The sequence below is a fragment of the Balaenoptera ricei genome, chromosome 11, assembly GCF_028023285.1.
Source record: "Balaenoptera ricei isolate mBalRic1 chromosome 11, mBalRic1.hap2, whole genome shotgun sequence".
Classification (NCBI taxonomy): Eukaryota; Metazoa; Chordata; class Mammalia; order Artiodactyla; family Balaenopteridae; genus Balaenoptera; species Balaenoptera ricei.
In genome coordinates, this window is record NC_082649.1 from 101,021,125 (window position 1) to 101,040,131 (window position 19,007).

General features: G+C 43.7%; 1 protein-coding gene across 8 annotated transcripts in view; it reads left to right on the forward strand.

Annotated features, from left to right (window-relative positions):
- ATG7 (autophagy related 7) overlaps positions 1–19,007 on the forward strand; it is a 326,752-nt gene that overhangs the window by 116,336 nt on the left and 191,409 nt on the right. For 7 of the 8 annotated variants that reach the window (XM_059940379.1, XM_059940378.1, XM_059940376.1 and 4 more), the window contains exons 5-10: positions 379–456; positions 3,822–3,938; positions 5,228–5,377; positions 10,958–11,053; positions 16,032–16,120; positions 17,772–17,893. In XM_059940379.1, the coding sequence (XP_059796362.1) occupies positions 379–456; positions 3,822–3,938; positions 5,228–5,377; positions 10,958–11,053; positions 16,032–16,120; positions 17,772–17,893 (652 nt within the window). The remainder of the gene's footprint in view (positions 1–378; positions 457–3,821; positions 3,939–5,227; positions 5,378–10,957; positions 11,054–16,031; positions 16,121–17,771; positions 17,894–19,007) is intronic. The other variant, XM_059940380.1, reaches the window with a different exon arrangement.

A 19,007-nucleotide genomic window follows, 5' to 3' on the forward strand; every position in this document is an offset into this window, starting at 1 on the left:
CACAGCCTGTTAGCTTCTTGAGGGTGGGGGCTGTGTCTCCTCTTTCTGTGGCCCCGATGTGCTTGCTCTGTAGTTGAGAATAAGTAAATACTTGTTGGAGGAAGTAACGAAGCTGTAAACAGGCTGGTTGCCTCCTCTGATGCTGAGCCCCACTGAGAGGAGGCTTCTGGGTTCTCTGACTTTCCTCAGTCTCTGCAGGGAGTGGGGCTGGGGGAGAGGCAGTGGGAAGGGGGCAGAGTGAGCGGTGACGCACGTCAGCGCCCATGATGAGTGGGGCTGGGCCTGCGGGCAGGAGGGCTTGCTGCCGGGCAGCTCCACGTGTGCCTGGGAGGGAGGAGACCCTGGAGCCTACCGTGATGCTTTCCCTTCTTCTGGCAGATCTGGGACTCCATCAGATCGGGGGCTGCTCTCGACCACCCTGTCCTCCTCAACAAGTTCCTCCTCTTGACGTTTGCGGTAAGTCCACGGCCTCGGCGGCATCTAGACTGCTGACTGCCCTGGCCAGGCCCAGTGCGCCAGGGGGGCAGTCTGCTCTCTTCTCCCCGAAGCTTTTCCCTTGTGTTAGTCAAGTCATGGCTGTTAAAGAAGTGCTCTGTTAGTGGCCGGATGGTGCTGGCGCTTTCCACTGATGCAGAAGTAATTCATTCTTACTGATCGTATTGGTGGTTGTTGCCCGACTCTCATCATTTAGGATGTGACAGAGTCGGGTTCCAGAGCAACAGTTCATCATTGCTAACGTCTTTGTTAAGTTCAGCGCCACAGAGCTCAGTTGCTGGGTCCATCGACACGAGGAACAGGTGACGACTCGGGGATCTTAGCCATCCCCAGGTGGCTTCTAGATGAGAGGGGATCACCCTACATAGATTGTCCACACAACTGTTTTTTTAAGAAAGAAAAATATTTTATGCAAGTGAGACCTAATTAAAGTGAACCTTAAGGGCAGCCTTGAAGAGGAGAAAAAAATCACATTAGGGTAACATCTGCTGCCTAGGGAAGCAGGGAAAGGATCTGGTCGTGGTGATGGGGAAAGTGGGAGGAAGGTAAGGGCTGATTGTAGAAGTACCAGCTACATGCACATGTGCACACACGCGTATGTGTGTATATACATATATATGCATATGTGTGTGTATCCATGTATCTACATATAAAACTAATTTATCCTTTATGATTATGTTGACAGTATAATATTCTGTCAAGTGTATGTTCTTCAGACTTGGGGACGTCTAGGTTGTTTTCAGTCTTCACTATTATAAAAAAATGTTACAGTGAACGATGTCGGCCACGCTGATTTTCTTTTCCTCTTTATTTCTTTATAATACATTCTTTGGGGTGGGCATGTAAGCATACTGATGTTGACGCGTATTAAGTGTGTTGGCTGTTTCACCCCAACTTCATCCGCTTCAGATATTAACCCTCTTCCCTACATTTTTCTTCTTTTTTTTCGTTTGCCAAGTTATAGGTCTTGCCTTCTTCGTCCCCCACGAACTAGTCCTCCATTTCTTCCTCATGCTGCCTCTCTGATGTACTGCCCAAGGCAAAGGAGAGAGAGACAGGGTCCAAACTGGAGGCGATACCCCGGGGGGCCATCTACAAGGAGCACATTTTCCAACAAGTTAAAATGCTTTCTGTGTGATAGTGGGGAGATAGAAAAAGGTTCAAATTCTTCAAGGGATTACTATGCCCAATTTGGCACTGATAATTTGTAAATTTGAGTAATTTCGTAAGGTCACTACTAGGATAAATATAAGCAGTGCTAATTAAAGACTTTTGGTTTTTTTACTTTAACATCAATACATTTTCTGTACCAAGAATTCTAGTTAGTATAATCTAATTGACAATTTGCATTTAACTGAGAAAATAGTATTAGCTCCCACTTAAAGTTTTAAGGCATTTCCCAGAGTCATTATGTGCATTGGCCCTGTTGCCCTTTCTACTGAGCATTCTTAGCCTGACTTTAAAACAATTAAAAGTCTCTGTCTTAAAAAATCATCAGACACAAAGGGCTTTATGTTTAATGTAATCGAGATCCTTTGTATCCCAAAAAAATTCTAAGAAATTCAAGCCTTTTGACTTTTGAAGATGACTCGATGAAGCTTCTTAGAAACTGTGAAGTCCTTCATCTTGAATTGTTTAACCTTTTACTAAAGATCAATTATGACAAATCATTTAAATACAAAGAAGAGAGAATAATCTCTGGAGGTGTTTTCTGCCTTCCTTTCTACTCTTTTTAGGACTCAAAGGTACAGACACTTTATTAATTTCAGTTTTGCAGTTTGCTTTGCTGTTGTCAAAGGGAATTTGTTCTTAGTTGATCAATTAGTGGGCAGAATTAAAGACTGTGGAAACTATAATTACTAGACTTTTTCATCTGGACACACGTTTATGTGTAAGTTTATATTTAAAAAGTCATCTAGTATGACTCCATTTACTTGAAAAGCCCAGAACAGGCAAATCCATAGAGACAGAAAACAGACTAGGAGTTTCCAGGGGACGAGAGTGAGGTAAATGAAGAGTTTCTGTGAATGGTATTTCTAACTAATAAACCAATGGGGAGCTTCTGCTGTTGGGGTTTCTTTTTGGGGTGATGTGTATGTTCTGAAATTGGTGGGGATAGTGACACAACCTTGTCACTATAGTAGAAAACCACTCGTACGCTTTAACATGGCGACTTTCATGGTACATGAATTGTATCTCAATGAAAAGTCATCAACCAGCCATCCCCTCTTTATTCTTAGCAAGATTCGAGAGGAAATATTAAGTAGCCAAATAAACTGCATAGTGGTCAGTGGTAACGGACTGGCGGGGAAGCTGTCAGATACCCACATAACCACGGGGTCCTCCCATGTGAGTGACTCAGGCCACACCTGGTGCAGGAATTCAGAGGCGAGAGCCTTTGACCTGAGTGGGAATGGCATCTAGAACAGCCTCACAGGTCACTGCCCCTGCATCGCCTCCCCTGGTCAGGGGACAGCCACATACACCCCTGAAGATGTGACCTCTTCTATCATCTATGCTCCTTAGCTCGGAGAACCTCTTCTGTGACTCATACAGCTAATCATGTACTTACTTTATCTCTGCTCCCTGCAGAGACTGAGCTGCCCGAGGGCTGGACTGGGTTTTATTCATCTTCTTATTGTCAGAGTGTCTAACATTTTGCCTTGTACACAGCAAGTGCTTAGTCGTTGACTTGAATTTCACCAACATGGCATTTCTGAAAACAGCATTATATTATCTCAGGCATATATAGGTTATGAATAGCACATTTTAATAACTTTAATAGCATGCTTAGTTCATTCAGTTGTGAAAAGAGTGGTAACTGGAGGTCGTACCTCCACCGATGGCACACTATGTACGTGTGGAACCGTGGACAGGAGCCTAAGTGTTGGAAGGAGAATTCTGCTCTCCTCTCTGCCACTTAGTATCTTTGTTTTGTTCAGGCTTTTTCACCCCTCTCTAAGCTTCAGTTTCCTGTCTATAAAATGGGATGATAACAGTTACCTCCCAGGGTGATTTTGTGTATTAAACAATGATGCCGACAATGTCAGTTACTTACTGAATACTTCCTGTTAGCAAGTGGCCGATAAAATATATTATGTCTATCATGATATATTAGTGTGTGGTGTGTGGGAATATTTTGGATGAACACAGAGTTTCCATATCCTATCATGAGTTCTGCTGGAGATGAGAATTTCTGACAAGCTGGTTGTATCTTGCGTGCATTAAATTTTTCTGTCTTATGTAGCTACTGGGAAGTTAAATTAATAGGTGCATTTCAGTTTAACCATGGGCGCTGTTCTGACATGTTATATTGCTTCTTCTAGGATCTAAAGAAGTACCACTTCTACTATTGGTTTTGCTCCCCCGCTCTCTGCCTTCCAGAGAGTATACCCCTCATTCGGGGGCCAGTGGACTTGGATCAAAGGTTCTCACCACAACAGGTATCAACAAATAAAACAAAACGCAGGTAAAACTGGGTTTAACGTGCATGAATAGTTTATCTAGCTCATTCTAAAGACACACTGGCACTTGTCTGGATGAAGAGGTGGTTCCTGTGGAATCCTCCAGAGCTGGTACTGGAAGCAGACTTACTTGCACAATGTCTGTAAGCACGTTTTGAAGAGTAGCGAGCAACACTCCTCCAGGTTCTCAGCAACATTTGTTGAAATGCTAAAAGCCAGTAGGGAGGAATTACAGAAACATTTTGAAAGACTGCAGGAGTTTGCCAAAGTGTGGTCTCCACTCTCAGTGTGGGGATCATGAGGCAATATACTTTGGGGAGGGAGTCTTTGAAACCAAATAGGAGATATCCTCCTTCCTTTGTGCCAAGTTGCAGAGCTTCTACATTAAGAACAGTACATGCAGAGCTAGTCTTTGCAGTTGAAGAAAGATGATAAGGTCATTAGAGATGGTTCCCAGGAGAGCAATGGAAATAATCAGGTTGGTAGGACACAGACCCTCAAGCCCCAAATTCTGATTGTTGTTGAGGCAAAGATTGAGTGGCAAGATGACTTGAGTTCATGAAGCGCATCATTCGCTAAAACCCTGAATTCCGAAGCCAGGGAGAAGACCTTATTAATTAAAAACAATAATAAGCTCAGTTACTAAGACAAGTCAAAGGTTGTGGTTTTGTGGAATTAATTTTCTAAGGAGAAATGTAAGTGGGAGAAAAAGAGTATACCTGGGGATTGACTGGTGATGGGTTAGAGGTTTCTTTTAATGGGGACAAAAATGTTCTCAAGTTACTGGGGTGATGGTTGCAAATTCCTGTGAACATGCTAAAAACAACATTGAATTGTGCACTGTGAATGAGTCAACTGTATTGTAAGTGAAGTAAGCATGTGTCAATAAAGCTGTTAAAAATTATAGAAAGGGTCAGGAAAAAATTCATCTGTGGTAGATTCATGCTTGGCTATCACAGGAGAGATAATATTCGGCTACCTCTCTAAACCTTTGTGGTGACATCTTAGGGAACCGGGAGCCATCATGCTGTTCCATACAATGTCCCTTTGTGCCCCTGTCTGAGACCCTTCACCATGCACATGGAAAGCATTATATAAAAGTGAGGTGGTATGATTTGGGGCACTCTTACGTTTGTTTGCTGCAAAAGTGTGATCAGTCTTTTACAGTCTTCTGGCTTGAAAGTAATACCTTTTATTTTATGTTAATTTTTAGCTCAGAGCTAGGTATATAATTGTCTAGAGAATAACTCAGTGTTTCCTGTTTTCAGATTCAAGCCCTTGAACGAGCATATGATGATCTTTGTCAAACAGAAGGAGTCCCAGCACTGCCTTACTTCTTAATCAAGTATGATGAGAACATGGTGCTGGTTTCCTTGCTTAAACACTACAGTGATTTCTTCCAAGGTCAAAGGACCAAGGTCAGAGAAACTTTTGAGTACCATTTTATTATCCAGTAAGAAAATCTGATGTTCATGTTATGATAGACCACTGCAAGATTTGTACTCGTTTATTAGGTTTCTTAAGCCCTCCAAAGAACATTTCAGAACATTTCTTTATCTTTACCCTCTTCCACCCCTGCAGTTCCCAAATCAGCTCCTCCGCCAGATTTTCTTAGCTCTGTGGCACCTCAGAGTAATTTTGGATTCCTCACTTCCTCTTGGTGGTAAAGTTATTTCAGTTTTTCTTCCTGATACATTTTGTATCTATATTTTCGCTTATTGCCAGAGCTCCCATGGTAGTTCAGGTCCTGGTCCTCTCACTCCTGGACAGTGAGAGTCTCTCGCTTCCCCATGGGAAGGATCTCCCTCAGACCCCTCACGTTCCCTGTGTCGCTCACGGATCAAGAGTTCACGGTGTCTTCCTTCTGCCTCCAGACCACCTTGCCTGCCTCATCTTCCACTATTTTCCTCACAAACCGTTGCTCCAGCTAAGCTTCTCTGTTTTCCACCAGACATTCCCCCTAAGCAAATACACCTAGAACTTTTCCTACATCTCTCTTTGTCCTTGTGTTGTATCATCTTCCTGAAATAGGTCCTGCCTGTGGGGATTCTAAGAAACTCTCTCCCCTTGTTGAAACCCCGCCTCCACGGTGAGGCCTTCTCATGGTGTGGCAGGTGTGACTGTCTCCTCTGAACTCACTGCCCTTGCCCCCTGACCCCCCCCTTGCCTGCTCCACTCACTCGCTTGCATACACTGCCTTTTGTGCTGTTAGACTGTAAGCTCTCAGAGGGCAGGGACCAAGTCTGATGTATCTGTGTCATCGTAATGGCCAGCCCTTGTCCCAGGCCCTGAATACAATTCTTCTGAATGAGGGAAAGAGTACTGTGTCATTTAGATGTGATGAGATACATAGTAAGCCGTCTTAGCCATATTGGACCCTGAAAGTTCAAAATAAAAAAATTGATGATGAGTATTATGCAGTTTTGAAATTAAGTGGGAGAATTTCAGTTGCTGTGTAGATATATCAGAGCTGAGAAGAGACAGGCCTCTCACTGGTGCCCTGACTCTTCCTTAGCCTGAACTTCAGATACCTTTTTTTAAGTACACTTTTTTTCTCAAACACATTAGCATTTTGTTTTTCAGAGGGAGCCCTGTTTAAATTGATGACTGAGGACTGGATTTTTATTAAAATTCTCCCCGCCACCACCACCCCAGGCATGTTCACGGAACTGTAGCTAAATTAGTAGCCGTGAGACCAACCACTGATGATGTGAAGCCCAGTCAAGGGCGAGGCCGTGTTGTGACGGCAGGCGGGGCGGAACGGCCCGGGTGTCAAAGCAGCTGGATTTCATGTTGTGTGTGGTGAACACCTGGTCCTCCCCAGAGGGCAGCTCTACTGAAATAACAATTTGCAGAGCACGTGACAGTTTAAAAGGGGCTTTCATGTACTGGGTCATGTAATAACTTGGTGAAATAGGTATTCTCAGTATCTGCATTTTCTGTTTGACAAAAATGAGACTCAGTCACACGGCCGAATTGTCTCATTCCAAAGCCTTTGCACTTTCTTCCATCCCATTCTCATGTCACTGGGGGAGAGGCGGTCCCTGCTTGACATTTGGAATCAAATAAGTCTGGCTTTGATACCCAGCATTGCCACCTCGTAGCTCTGTGACCTTGGGGAATTCGCACACCCTTTCTTCACCCGGGTCTACCTGTTCTGTGGTGCTAATCCTGCCTCCTACACGGCTGCTGAAGGTGAAACATGATGATGTGTATAAAATGCCCAGCATACAGCAGGTGCTCACTTTCTTTCTTTCTCAGCAGCAGCCAGTTTTTAAAGACCGGACGACTCTCTGGAGTCTCCTTTGAGGCGGTCTTGGCGAGTTTGCCAGGGCCCTGACCTGGAGGCCAGCCACTGGCCAAGTCAGACACAGATCCTTCGCTTGGTTAAGGTCGATCTCAGGAAAGCCTGGCATGGCTCAGCCCATATACTGAGCACCTCCTGTGATCCAGAAAGTATGAAATATGATTATACCTGTTCTTGCCTTCTAGGGGAGATGAGACATTGACTTGTGGAAAGTTAACTAGAAACTCAAGTCACGGAAGAGAAGTGCCAACGAAATAATATGGATGATACTTTTGGTTGTTTATCTGTGCACCTGTGCCCAGTCTTCTTGTAGACAGGATCACCAGAAGCTGTGCAGATTGGTGGGCTCTTAGGAGTTTCATGGCCTCCTGGCAGACCTCCCTTCTGTGGTCCTGAATGTCCCATCCATTCCCCACACTGCTGCCCAAACACGTTTTCTAACACAGAAATTGCATTGTGTCACTCTTGTACTTAAAACCCTTCTGTGGTTCCTGTTGACTTCAAGATAAAGTCAGAAATAATTAGCATTCGGCGCCTCCTCAAACCTGGCGCCTGCCTATCCCTCTAGCCTCACCTTCTGATGCTCCCCAAGATGCATCCTGTGCTGCGGCTGCAACTGTGACCTCCAGACGCCCCTGATCCCCCCATCTTCCCCCATCTTCCCACCTTCAGTCACACCTGTCCGTTGTCCTTCCTGCACTTGGCTAATGCCTCACCCAACCCCCTTTCCGGTTCATCACCCCTGGGAAGCGCTGGCAGATTCCTTATACTGTTTGATATCCCTCTTCTGTGTCCTGGTAGCAGCCTGTCTCCTGGCAGTGACTGGGCTCGCGTGTAATTCTGGTTTGCTGCTTGTCTGCCTTGCCCGTATCACCGACCAGCCCGTGAGCAGCATTAGCACAGAGACCGTGTCGTACCCCACAGCGCATCCTCTGCATTTAGCGTAATGCCAGACACTTAATGGGCACGTGGTGTGTGCATGTAGAGAGGAGAGAGTTCCTGTGGACAGGCAGAGTCACTTGTGGACTTGAGCAGAGCACTGAAGAAATGATTTCTGTGAAACCTACGTATCACTTCACTTGAGGTCACTCTGGCCTTTATGGCGTGGATCTTGTTCACTTGCTTTCACATAATTCCAGTTGCTCTTTCGTGTTCCTTGAGTCATGAAGTTTCTTTGAATTTTTTTATCCTCTTCTTCCAGAAATAGGCATTGTTTTCAGTGTGAGCTCCTGCAGTTGTGGTCTGGCTTCACATTTTATTTCCTGCCTCCTCTTACCAGGACTTTGACTCCTGAGAAGCCACTCTTCCTCTGTAAGCCCTGGTGCCCTCACGGATAAGATGGAGAACTGTTGGAATCCCTCCAGGTTTCTCTCTTTTCAGTTTGTTTTCTCTTCTGGGGGAGTCTGGTGCCCACGACCCTAGTGACCACATTCTCCAGCCTGAACCTCCTCTGGACCCTGGACTGCGTTATCCAACCCCCTGCTGCCTTCTCCAGCTCCTCGAATTCATTATCTCCAAGCTGAACTCATGATCTTCGCCCAGGTCTGGCCCTCTTCTGGGCATCGCTGTCTCGATGACACCGTCATCCATCCAGTCACGAGAGCCAGAAATCTGGGCAGCCTGCTAGACACCTCTCCGTCCTTTCCCACCCCCGTGTCCCATAGATTTCGTGTCCTAAACTTCTGTCGGTCTGCCGCCTTTGCGTTTCTTCTGCCACCACCCCAATCTGAGCTTCATGGTCTTTCCTCTGCTTTCCTGCAGTGCCTCCTAACGGGGCTCCTTGTGCTGCTCAGACCTCCCCCAAGTCCATCCCCACATCACCCCAGGCAGTCCTCTGAGAAGCAAATCTGATCATGTCACTCTCAGAATGAAGCATAGCAATGCTTTCTCTCCCATGCTCTAAGGATAGACACCGAATTCCTTCACGTGGTGTACAGGACTCTGCATGGCCTGGCCCCTGTGTGTATCCAGCCCCAAGTCCTTCTGTGCTCCCCTCAGGAGTGCTGCGTGCCCTCCTGCTGCAGGGCTTTTGCACGTGCCTTTTGCCCGGAACTCCTGTCTCCTTTCTCTTCTTCTGCCTCTTCTCTCCCCACCTCCACACCTCCCCTTTGCCCAGTGAAGTGTTCACTCTTTCTTCAGATTGAAACTTACTCATGATTCCTTGGGGAAGCCCTCCCTGACCTCTGTAAAGAGGTTTATTCTGCCCATAACGGGTTCTCATAGCGCTGTATGGCTCCTCTTTGTAATATTTAGCACAATTGTATTGTACATTTTCTTGAGTGACCTTTGATCTTCATCTCCCATGTCAGCGTAAGCTCCATGAGGGCAGGTATCCTGTCTCATTTTTCACCATTGCATCTACATCCCGTAGTATTATGTCTGGTGTGTAAATACAGAGGGGGACTGAGGGCATGAGTGCATGAGTTGTGAGGATTGGAGCTCACATATGTGAAGTACCTGGGTCAGTGCCCCTTACATAGGAGGCCTTCAGCAAGCGGTAGGTTACGCCTAGTAGGGCTCATTATAAGTGTCTCTTTATATGGTCTTTTGCTCTCTGATTAAGGCTATGTTGCTTATAAAGTCTTTCCCAAATTGTCTGTGCACCTGAAGTCAATATGTAGTATGAGTCGTAGACGTGCTTGGTGGTCTGACAGGAGACAGATTATGGGAGAGGTGTGTGATCTGTTGTGGGTAATTTAGAGCAGTAGTTCTTAATTTGAGGAAGGGATGATGGTCAAATGTATAACCTCTGAGAATTTGGTGGAAGCAGTCAATCCTTGCCCACCAAAAAATAAGCGTCTAATATCTAACTTCAGGGGATCCACAGAACACTGAAACGCATTCCTGGATCCTCTTTGGGTCCCTGATTTAGAGGAACATGAAGGGAAGGACAGGAGTTAGCCTGCCCCGGTGGGGAGAGAAGGCTGTGGGATTGCTGCGATCTGGAGGTGGGTGGCCCATCTCTGTTCCCGGCCAGAGCTGGGACCTTTGCATCTGGAGATACTGCCTGTTCAGGTCTGGAGCCCCAGCTCGCTGGGAGGGAGTGGGTGCCTGTCCCTGAAGAGGGCGCACTGTCCACTCAGTCAGCAGCGGCTGCGGTTACCACGTTCTGAGCTCTGACTGTGTGTCCAGCACAGAGCTGGTCACTCACACGTGGTATCAGTAATCCTTCCAACACCCTGCAGAGTGAGTAGTATCGTTCTCATTTTATAGGTAAGGAGAATGGAAATGAGTCTGGGGAATGGCGGCCCCTTCACATGTGAATTATCTTACCTCCTATAGTCAGAATGCCTCCCACAGTGGGAAAAAGAACATCCACGTTTTTATCGGTAGCTCACAGCACGACATGACAGAGTAGCAAGGCCAGACGTTGGGTCCACCTGCGACCTCGTGGGCTGTGACCTCTGAGTCTCAGTGTCCTCCCCGTCTTCCTCGTAGATGGTTGTGAGAATTAAGAGGTGATGGATATAAACAGGCTTTGTTAGGTTTTAATCACATGTTATAACTGTTCTCATTGTATTTTCTTAGAATACATTTGTCAGCTTTCATTTTCAAAGGAAAATGATTTTCTGTGGACTGACCTCCATCTCCTGCTATTCTATATAGATGAAATTTTGAGGTCCTGAGTCAGGCAGCCAACTTTGCCTTTACCAAAGAAAGGCACACTTTCTTGCCTTTTTGGTTTTAACAGAAACCTGGAGAAATTAGGCATGGCCTGCCTGCAAGAGAAGCCCTTCCGGAAATTTGCAGGGTAACCGGTTCAGAAGGCCCCGGAGCATCCAGGAAGGTTTGACCAGTTCACTAATGATGCTTTCTCTAAAGTAAAGCTGAGTAGCAAGTGCATCTTTGGTTGGTTTCTTCTCGTTTCTTGGATGACTTACGGTTGTTAAAGGTGATCACTAGGGGATCACTTAATGCCAAACTCCTTTGACTGTTACTTGTAGTTAAAAATACCTGTTGCTTTATGATTCAATAATCATATTTATGTGTGTCTTTAGATGTATATACACACGCATAGAAAACTGAAGCAAAACTTTCACAAAATAATACTTTGCTAGGGGCCATGCACTCTGTTTTCTATCCTATTCTATCTTTTTGAAAAATGCTAGTTGAGACCCAGTGAATGATTTAGGACTCACGAATAGCTCATCGCGTAGAGTTTGGACAGTGCTGTGTGCCCACTTCGAGAATACTGGCAGATAAATGAGCTGCACTTGGTGTGGTTCCATTCATTATTTTTATGTCCAGCTATATCTTTCTGTTTTTAAAATCTCACAAAGCTCTTCAATTAAGTTTTTGGAATTTTTTTTAAGTAAACATTTTGTGTATTTCCTTCTAATCTTATGTGCATTTTTCTAAAGGCTAAGATTCTACTATATTCTGTTTTATTTTAGTATTTTAGCATAATATGAAACTCTACATTAACATCCTTTTTAATAAATTTGTATGATAATGTATTTACCAAGTTTTTGACTTTTAGGTTTCTCATAATTCTTCACTTTTAGGAGCTTCTTTGTGCATGAAATCCCATACTCCCCTCCCCTTGTATTTTGAATTATTTATTTCCTTAGGAAAAATTTCTAGATGTGGAATTACTGGGTTAAGAGTTTGAACATTTTAAGGTTTGTAATCGGTTGTGTGCTGGTAAATGTTTGACAGCGGGCTCTTGGCGATGGGGGTACCCTGATTTTGTAGTGTCTGCTTACTTCTGTGGTCTCAGCTCTCCCACCGTGGCCCATTTCGGGCTCCCAGTGTGAAGTCACAGGCTGCGGAGCTGGGGAGAGATTGGACCGGTCGGCTCTCCCAAGCCTTGGGGCCCCTCTAGCACCACTGCTTGCAGTAACTGTGGCCACAAGCCGCCGACTTTTTCTCCTGCCGCATTGAACGTTCTGTACATTGCCACACATTTGGTTGGCTGAAAATGGGCCTTGTTTAAGTTCTCCTTTCCCTCAAAGAAATGACTCCACTCTGGGTCACGGGGCCACTGCACTATTGGAGCAGTTCTGGTGGTTACACTGAAACAGCCCCTGTCACTATCCCGTTGCCAGTCCTTAAGGAAAGCTTGCTTGATTGAGTTTTACTTCTTTCTTCAGAGCAATTATTGAAGATTAAATGTTTGGGAAATATTTTGTAATTTTGACAGCATTAGCCTTTAATTCTAGGGCTGTAAAATCTTTGGACAAGAGCAATAAATAGCGAAGGAGCAATAATTGGTCTGCTGTTAGCGGGGCTCTTTCTTCTCTTAGTGATCTCGGCATCTTGGCAGCCATCTGTGACATCGCCGTGCATTAGATATCTGAACTTTTTCCCTATACTTTTAAGACACATAATCTCCCTCGTGCATTTCCCGTTATATTGAGTGTTTGGGTAATAGACAGCCATTTGTCAGATAAGCATGTTTTTTGGCATCAGTGTGGAAATTTCTCCACACACTCAAGTTGACAATTTTGCCCTCATTTCTTTCTCACTTTGTACTTTTTCAGCAAATTGCTGGGTGGATTGTAGCCAGATCATTACTGAACAACTTCAATGAATTGTATGCCCTCAGCCAAGGAGAAAAGAGTGTTTATTTCATAAACCTTCTAAACAAAGGGTTTTTTTGCAATGACATTTTGTTTCTTTCTGCTGATGTATTGTAAAAGGAAGAGATTTGCCCAAGTTCACACAATGAATTTGTGGCAAAGCCAGTTCTAGAATCCAGATCTCCAAGCCAATGGTTATTTCTGACTGCCATTTATAAAATCTGTTTACCCATATAGTTAAACTGGCTTACCCAGCCTTGTGTGGACTAATTCCTACAATGATTGAGGTTCCGGATTTGGTTCCTAAAGCACTTGAAGATCTTGGAGTCACTTTTGAATCATCAAAGGAAAATTAAATGGTATTCAGCCTAGTGTCGAATGGATTCTGTCATTTTCCAGTCCGGGTGCTCGCTCTTTGTACCCAAGCGTGCCTCATGTGGGTAGGAGAGTTACTTTAAGGCATTTTCAAGCCGACCTCCCTTTACGAGTAAGTGATAAATTTCTCTTTAGTGGTTCATTCCTTCTCTGTAGCTCATTTTAGGTCAGGTTGCTCTAAGAAATTTATTCCTGGTCTTCTCGAAAAAGATTTTCTTTTTCTTATTACCTTCCTGCCTCATTGCCTTTGTATTTAGTGGCAGAAATATGCTCATTCTTTGAAATTAGGCGTCCACTTGTGGTATCTAAAGTAACGTTCTAATTTATATAATTTAAACATCATTTGGTCCCAACTCTACAATTGCAGATGGTAAAACCTAGATCCAGAGAATATTTGATAAACTAGAACTTAGCCTCCTTTTTCTCTGCTGGTTAAGAAAAGATAACCTTGAAACTGAAGGTAGGTAACTGTGTAAGGGTGATAGACTGAACTGAACAAAGACGTCAGTCAATCTACCACAATAGAGTTTATTTCTATTGTTGTTACAGTTACCATTTGTTGAGCCGCTTGTCTTGCTCCCAGTCTCTGTGCTAAGTGCAGGTGAGAGTTACCCTCTAGATGAGAAAATTAAGGCATAGAGAGGTGAAGTAAATTGCTGAAGGCCAAATGAGAGTAAGTGACAGGACATTAGATAAGAGCCTAGGTTTATGGAGTCATACTTGAAAACTGAAACTCAGCATCTCTATATGAATGGCATTTCCTGGATTGATACTATCTGGGTTCTTCCCAAATAAAAATTGAAGAGCCTTTAGACACCTGGTAAGATTGAGCCTTAATAGAGACTGTGTTGTTTTGTAAGCTATATAGGATTTTTTTTCTCTTTAATGGTCTATAAAGCTCTATAATTCTGGAGCTAGAAGGAATCCTTTGAGATGAAATTATTTTACTGCTTCATTTTACAGGTGAGGGAAGACCTTCCCCAAGGTCTTAAAATCAGTTAGCTGCAGGATTAGAACGTATGCCCGCTGGCGCCCCAGCCAGTGCTTTTTTCACTGCGTCAGGCCATTCTCTTCTCTTCTCTTCTCTGCTGGATAACAGAGAGGTAAATGCCTTTGGTGAATTTTTTAAAATGTGAAGTTGAAGCAGTGATTACTTAATCATATAGTATGCCTGGCAGATGCCCTCTGTCACAATCGATAGAGGGGAACAAAATAAAAAGGTGCCCCACGTGGTGGCGGTGGCCAGCTGGACCAGAAGAGCTCCAGGGAGACAGTGTCTCCATTCAGAGGGAGCGCTAGGCTAGAGGCCTCATTCTCAGGGCTCTCTTGCTTCTCATAGGAACCTGTCTCTTAGACCATGCTCTCACCTTCTCACCCAGGAGAATCCCAGATGCATTCTGTTGTCATGTCTCCTTCATCAGCTCTGGTCTGTAGCAGTTCCTCAGACTTTTGTTGTTTTTAGTGTCCTTGACCTTGACAGTTTTGAAGAGTACTGGTTCAGTTATTTTGGTCTAATGCCTCTTAATTTGGGTTCGTCTGATGTTTACTTATGATTAGCTGGGTTATATTAGATGGGGTTATTTTTGGAAAGAATACCACTAAGGTGAAGTGCCCTTGTCATCATTATATCCAAGCTACCTGATACTTACATGGCATCCCTGATGGTCTTGAACTTGATCACTTGTTTAAGGTAGAATTTGCCAGCTTTCTCCACTGCAAAACTACTATTTTTTTCTTTTGGGAGCGAGTCACTAAGTCGAGCCCACACTCAAGGAGGAGAACGATTCAGCTCTACTCCTGGAGGGGGAGGTATCTACATATGTTGTTTGGAAATCTTCTGTAAGAAAGATTTGTCCCTTCACCTTCGTATTTATTTATCTCATCATTTATATCAGTATGGACTCATAGATACTTGTTTTATACTTTAGGTTATAATCCAATACCACGTTATTTATTTTGTTGATCAGATTGTCCCCGCCTTGGCCATTGAGAGCTCTTTCAGGTGTCTCGGGTGCCCACTTGACATGCCCACCGTCCTTCTGTTTATTGAGCACTTCCTTACTTTCTGGTGTAGAAGGTGCTTCAGGCTCATCTTGTATTTTCCTTGCTGCAGCCCTAGAATTAGCCACGTAGCCGTGGAGCCCTGATTTCCTTTTGCAGGAGAATGGTATTTAGAAATCAAGATCTCATTGTCTTTTGAGAGGAAGGAGACAGAAAAAGTGAAAGATGTTATGTATATCGTACAGAGGGATATGGAAGCAGAGAGGACAGGGTGATAACCTCCACCAGGGGCAGTCTTCACTGAAGACATGGTGTTTGAAGTTCAGTTGAGTTTTCCAGTTGGAGATCAGGGTTGGGGGAGCTGGAGGAGGGAGGAATGGGAGGAAATATATGTTAGCAATATCAAAGACATCCGGCTTTTTAATTTGGTCTCACTGGATTTACAATGGTAGTGACCCTTCCTTGATTTTCTCATTACATGAAAATTAGCAATTTTCGCAGATGATGTCTCTTTGTGAGAGGATTTTCTCTGTGTGAGCCCTGACAGTTGACTGCCCTTCCTCCCTCCCAGTTTTCCTTTCAGTCTTTCTTCCTTCTGAATGTATCTAGTTCCTACTCTCTGCCAGGCCTAATGCGAGGCACAGGGGACGTGCAGAGAAGAATCTGACAGCCCCTGCCATCAAGAAGTTCTCTTGTCTGGTGTGAGGTCCTTTGGCTTTCTTCTCTTGCCTCTAGCCCTTCACCAAGTGTCTAATTGTTGATGCTTTTGCAAAAGAGCATAAATAGGAAAGAGGAGGGATTAGCAGTGTTTGTGTTGTGAATGTGACATGATACTTGCCTCACTCAGAAAATCTTTTCTGTTCACAGATAACTATTGGTGTATATGATCCCTGTAACTTAGCCCAGTACCCTGGATGGCCTTTGAGGAATTTTTTGGTCCTAGCAGCCCACAGATGGTATTTACGTGTGTGTGTGTGTGTGTGTGTGTGTGTGTGTGTGTGTGTGTCTGTCTGTGTCTGTGTCTGTCTTTGTCTATATGTTTTTGACATTGTGCCTAACTATATCTATATTTCTGTTTTCCCAAATGGATTTTTTTCACTGCTGGCGTAGAAACCAGATAATAAATCAATAAATCAGTCATGATCCAGTTTCCATCAGTGGTGAGCCTCTAAGCAGGTCTGTTATGGAGCTTCAGACTCCGACCATACAGCCCTAAAGATATTTTAGAGTAGGGCAGGGCCAACAGCTGGAGGTCCCCATCCTGAAATTCTCTAGCCCTCCCTTCAGCTATCTGAGTCAGGTTCAGATAGGATTTTCCTGTTGCTACCATCTGCCCTTTTTCTCAACCTTGGACTAAATAAAACAGAGGGTAATATACATTTGAAAAGATGCTCAACATCATTAGTCATCAAGGAAATGAAGTATAACTAGATACTACTCATTAATAAAGATAATAAGATACCATTATGAAATACTACTACATACTCACCAGATAATGAGATACTCGCCAGAATGAGTTTAAAAAGATGAGAATACCAAGTGTTGTCGAAGATGTGGATGAATTGGAACCCTCAAACACTGCTGGAAAACTGTTTGTCAGTATCCACCAAAGTTAAAAATATCTATAGCTCAGCAGTTTCCCTCTCGGGTATATACAGCACAGAAATGAATACTCAGATGCAAGCAAAACATATACGGGAATGTTTATAGCAGCATTATTCTTAATAACCAAACACTGGGAATAACCCAGCTGTCCTTGAACAATGAAATGGACAATCAATAGTGGTGTATTCACTGCAATGGAATGCGATGCTGTAGTGAATCTGAATGAACTACTGATACACATATCAACATGGATGAATTTTAAAAAACATAATGTTGAGTGAAGGAGTCTGGACCTGAGATAGTACGTGCTCCCTGGTTCCATGTATGTAAAGGTCAAAACAGGCAAAACCCATGTCTGGACTTAGAAGTTGGAGTAAGAGTTACTTTTGAAGGGGCTGGTTATTGACTGGGAGGAGGCATGAGACAAGCTCCTTTATATTTAGGGTTTGGGTATTTACCTTTGTGTCTGCTTTACTTGAATAACAATGTTCACTAAAGATAGCTAGATTATAGATCATCCCCAGAGGGAGAGTGTTGTACTTGCTTGTCCTGGTGGGGAGTCTGTAGAGCTGTGGGCTTCCTCACCACTGCCCGAGCTGCCGTGTCGTAGACTGTACGTTCAGGTGGGAGAAGGGGGATCAGAGGAACCCATGCTTGTCTTGGAGTTTCTTTTTAATATCTTGTGAGCTTTTTTTTCTTTTTCTGCATTTAAGATTCATTTGTCAGAAATATTCATGTGCAATGTGAAATTGTTACATAAAACTCACCTAAAAAGAAATCATAGCCAGTTCAGCGCTCAGCCTCTAAACGCTTGGACAAAGGAAGCCTGCGTGGATATGTTCAGAATCTCTCAGAGGTTAAGATCATCCCCCAAGGGTGTCAGGGAGGCATAAGTACAATGAATTGAATCCTCTCCACCTGGGTTTGCCGAAGCTCTTACGTGAGCTCTTTCTTTTCCTTCCTTAAAAAAAATAAAAAATAAAAATCTGGGCCCGACATCAGGAGTAGCAGTTTCCAGTCTGTTGAAGTCCTCTGCTTCCGGGACCGCACTCTGCAGGGGGTGAGAGACGTCACCCACAGCATCATCTTCGAAGTGAAGCTTCCAGAAATGGCATTTAGCCCAGGTAACTTGCTGGTCTTTGAGAATGCATATACTTACCATGTACCAGAAACCAAATTAGGTTTAACTTTTCTTTCATCCCTTCACAATGGCAATGGAGATAGAGAAAAGTACAGCTCCTACCTCTTTGCCACTAGGAGCTCTTCCCTGGAACAGAGGGCATGCTCTGCTATTCAGACAGGAACAAAGGCAGAGATTGTCCTCAGGAAATTTCCTAGAGGCAGTTTTTTCAGTCCTGAGAATTTTTTTCCCCTCTATTTTTTGTTTTTGCTTAACATAAAATCTTTATTCCTTACCCTTCTTACAGGAAGAATGAAGTATTAATGCACCTACATATTTATTTGTTACAAAAAGTTGTGTGTGATCTTAATCTCCGTATAGTAAGCCAGTCAGCAAAAGTGCCATTTCTCCTTCCACGTTTAATATTCTTCATCTGATCCTGTGTGGTAGGCATCAGCTGTTCTCCGTGTTTCATAAGTTAGGAAACTTGGGCTCACAGATAATGTTATATATATAGATAGATGTGTGTGTGTGTGTGTGTGTGTGTGTGTGTAGATATAGATACCTGCATTTATTTATATATTTATATTTATGTACACATCACAAAGACAGAATAACATACCCAAATTTGAGTAAAATAAAGGTAATAATACCCACCTCATGGAGTACCCCTTATGAGGAATCTGACTCCTATGTAAAAGACAGACGCAATGGTGGCATATTATAGTTGCTTAATAAATGCTAATTTATGGTAATTTCCTATCTTACCCATAGCCAAGAACCCTTTCCAAGATGATCCCTCAGATTTCTATGTCTTACTTGCTGTCCAGAGTACTTTTATATACCTACATGGTTTAATTTGCGCCTTACAGCACCTGCATTGTTCCAAGGAACATTGCTTTCTTTAATCCGTGGATCATGTGCCTTAATGTGAGTGTGTGTTTTGGGGGTGAGGGGTGTTAAAATCTCTGCTTCGTCAGGCAAAAGAAGAAGCTGTTTACTTGTTAGTTTAGAGCCTTAAAATATCTGTCGCCTCTCTGCCGTCTTTAGATATTTAATACATTTGATTTAGCACCCTCTTCTGGCACATTCTAAAATAGCTCCCATGTGATGTTTCA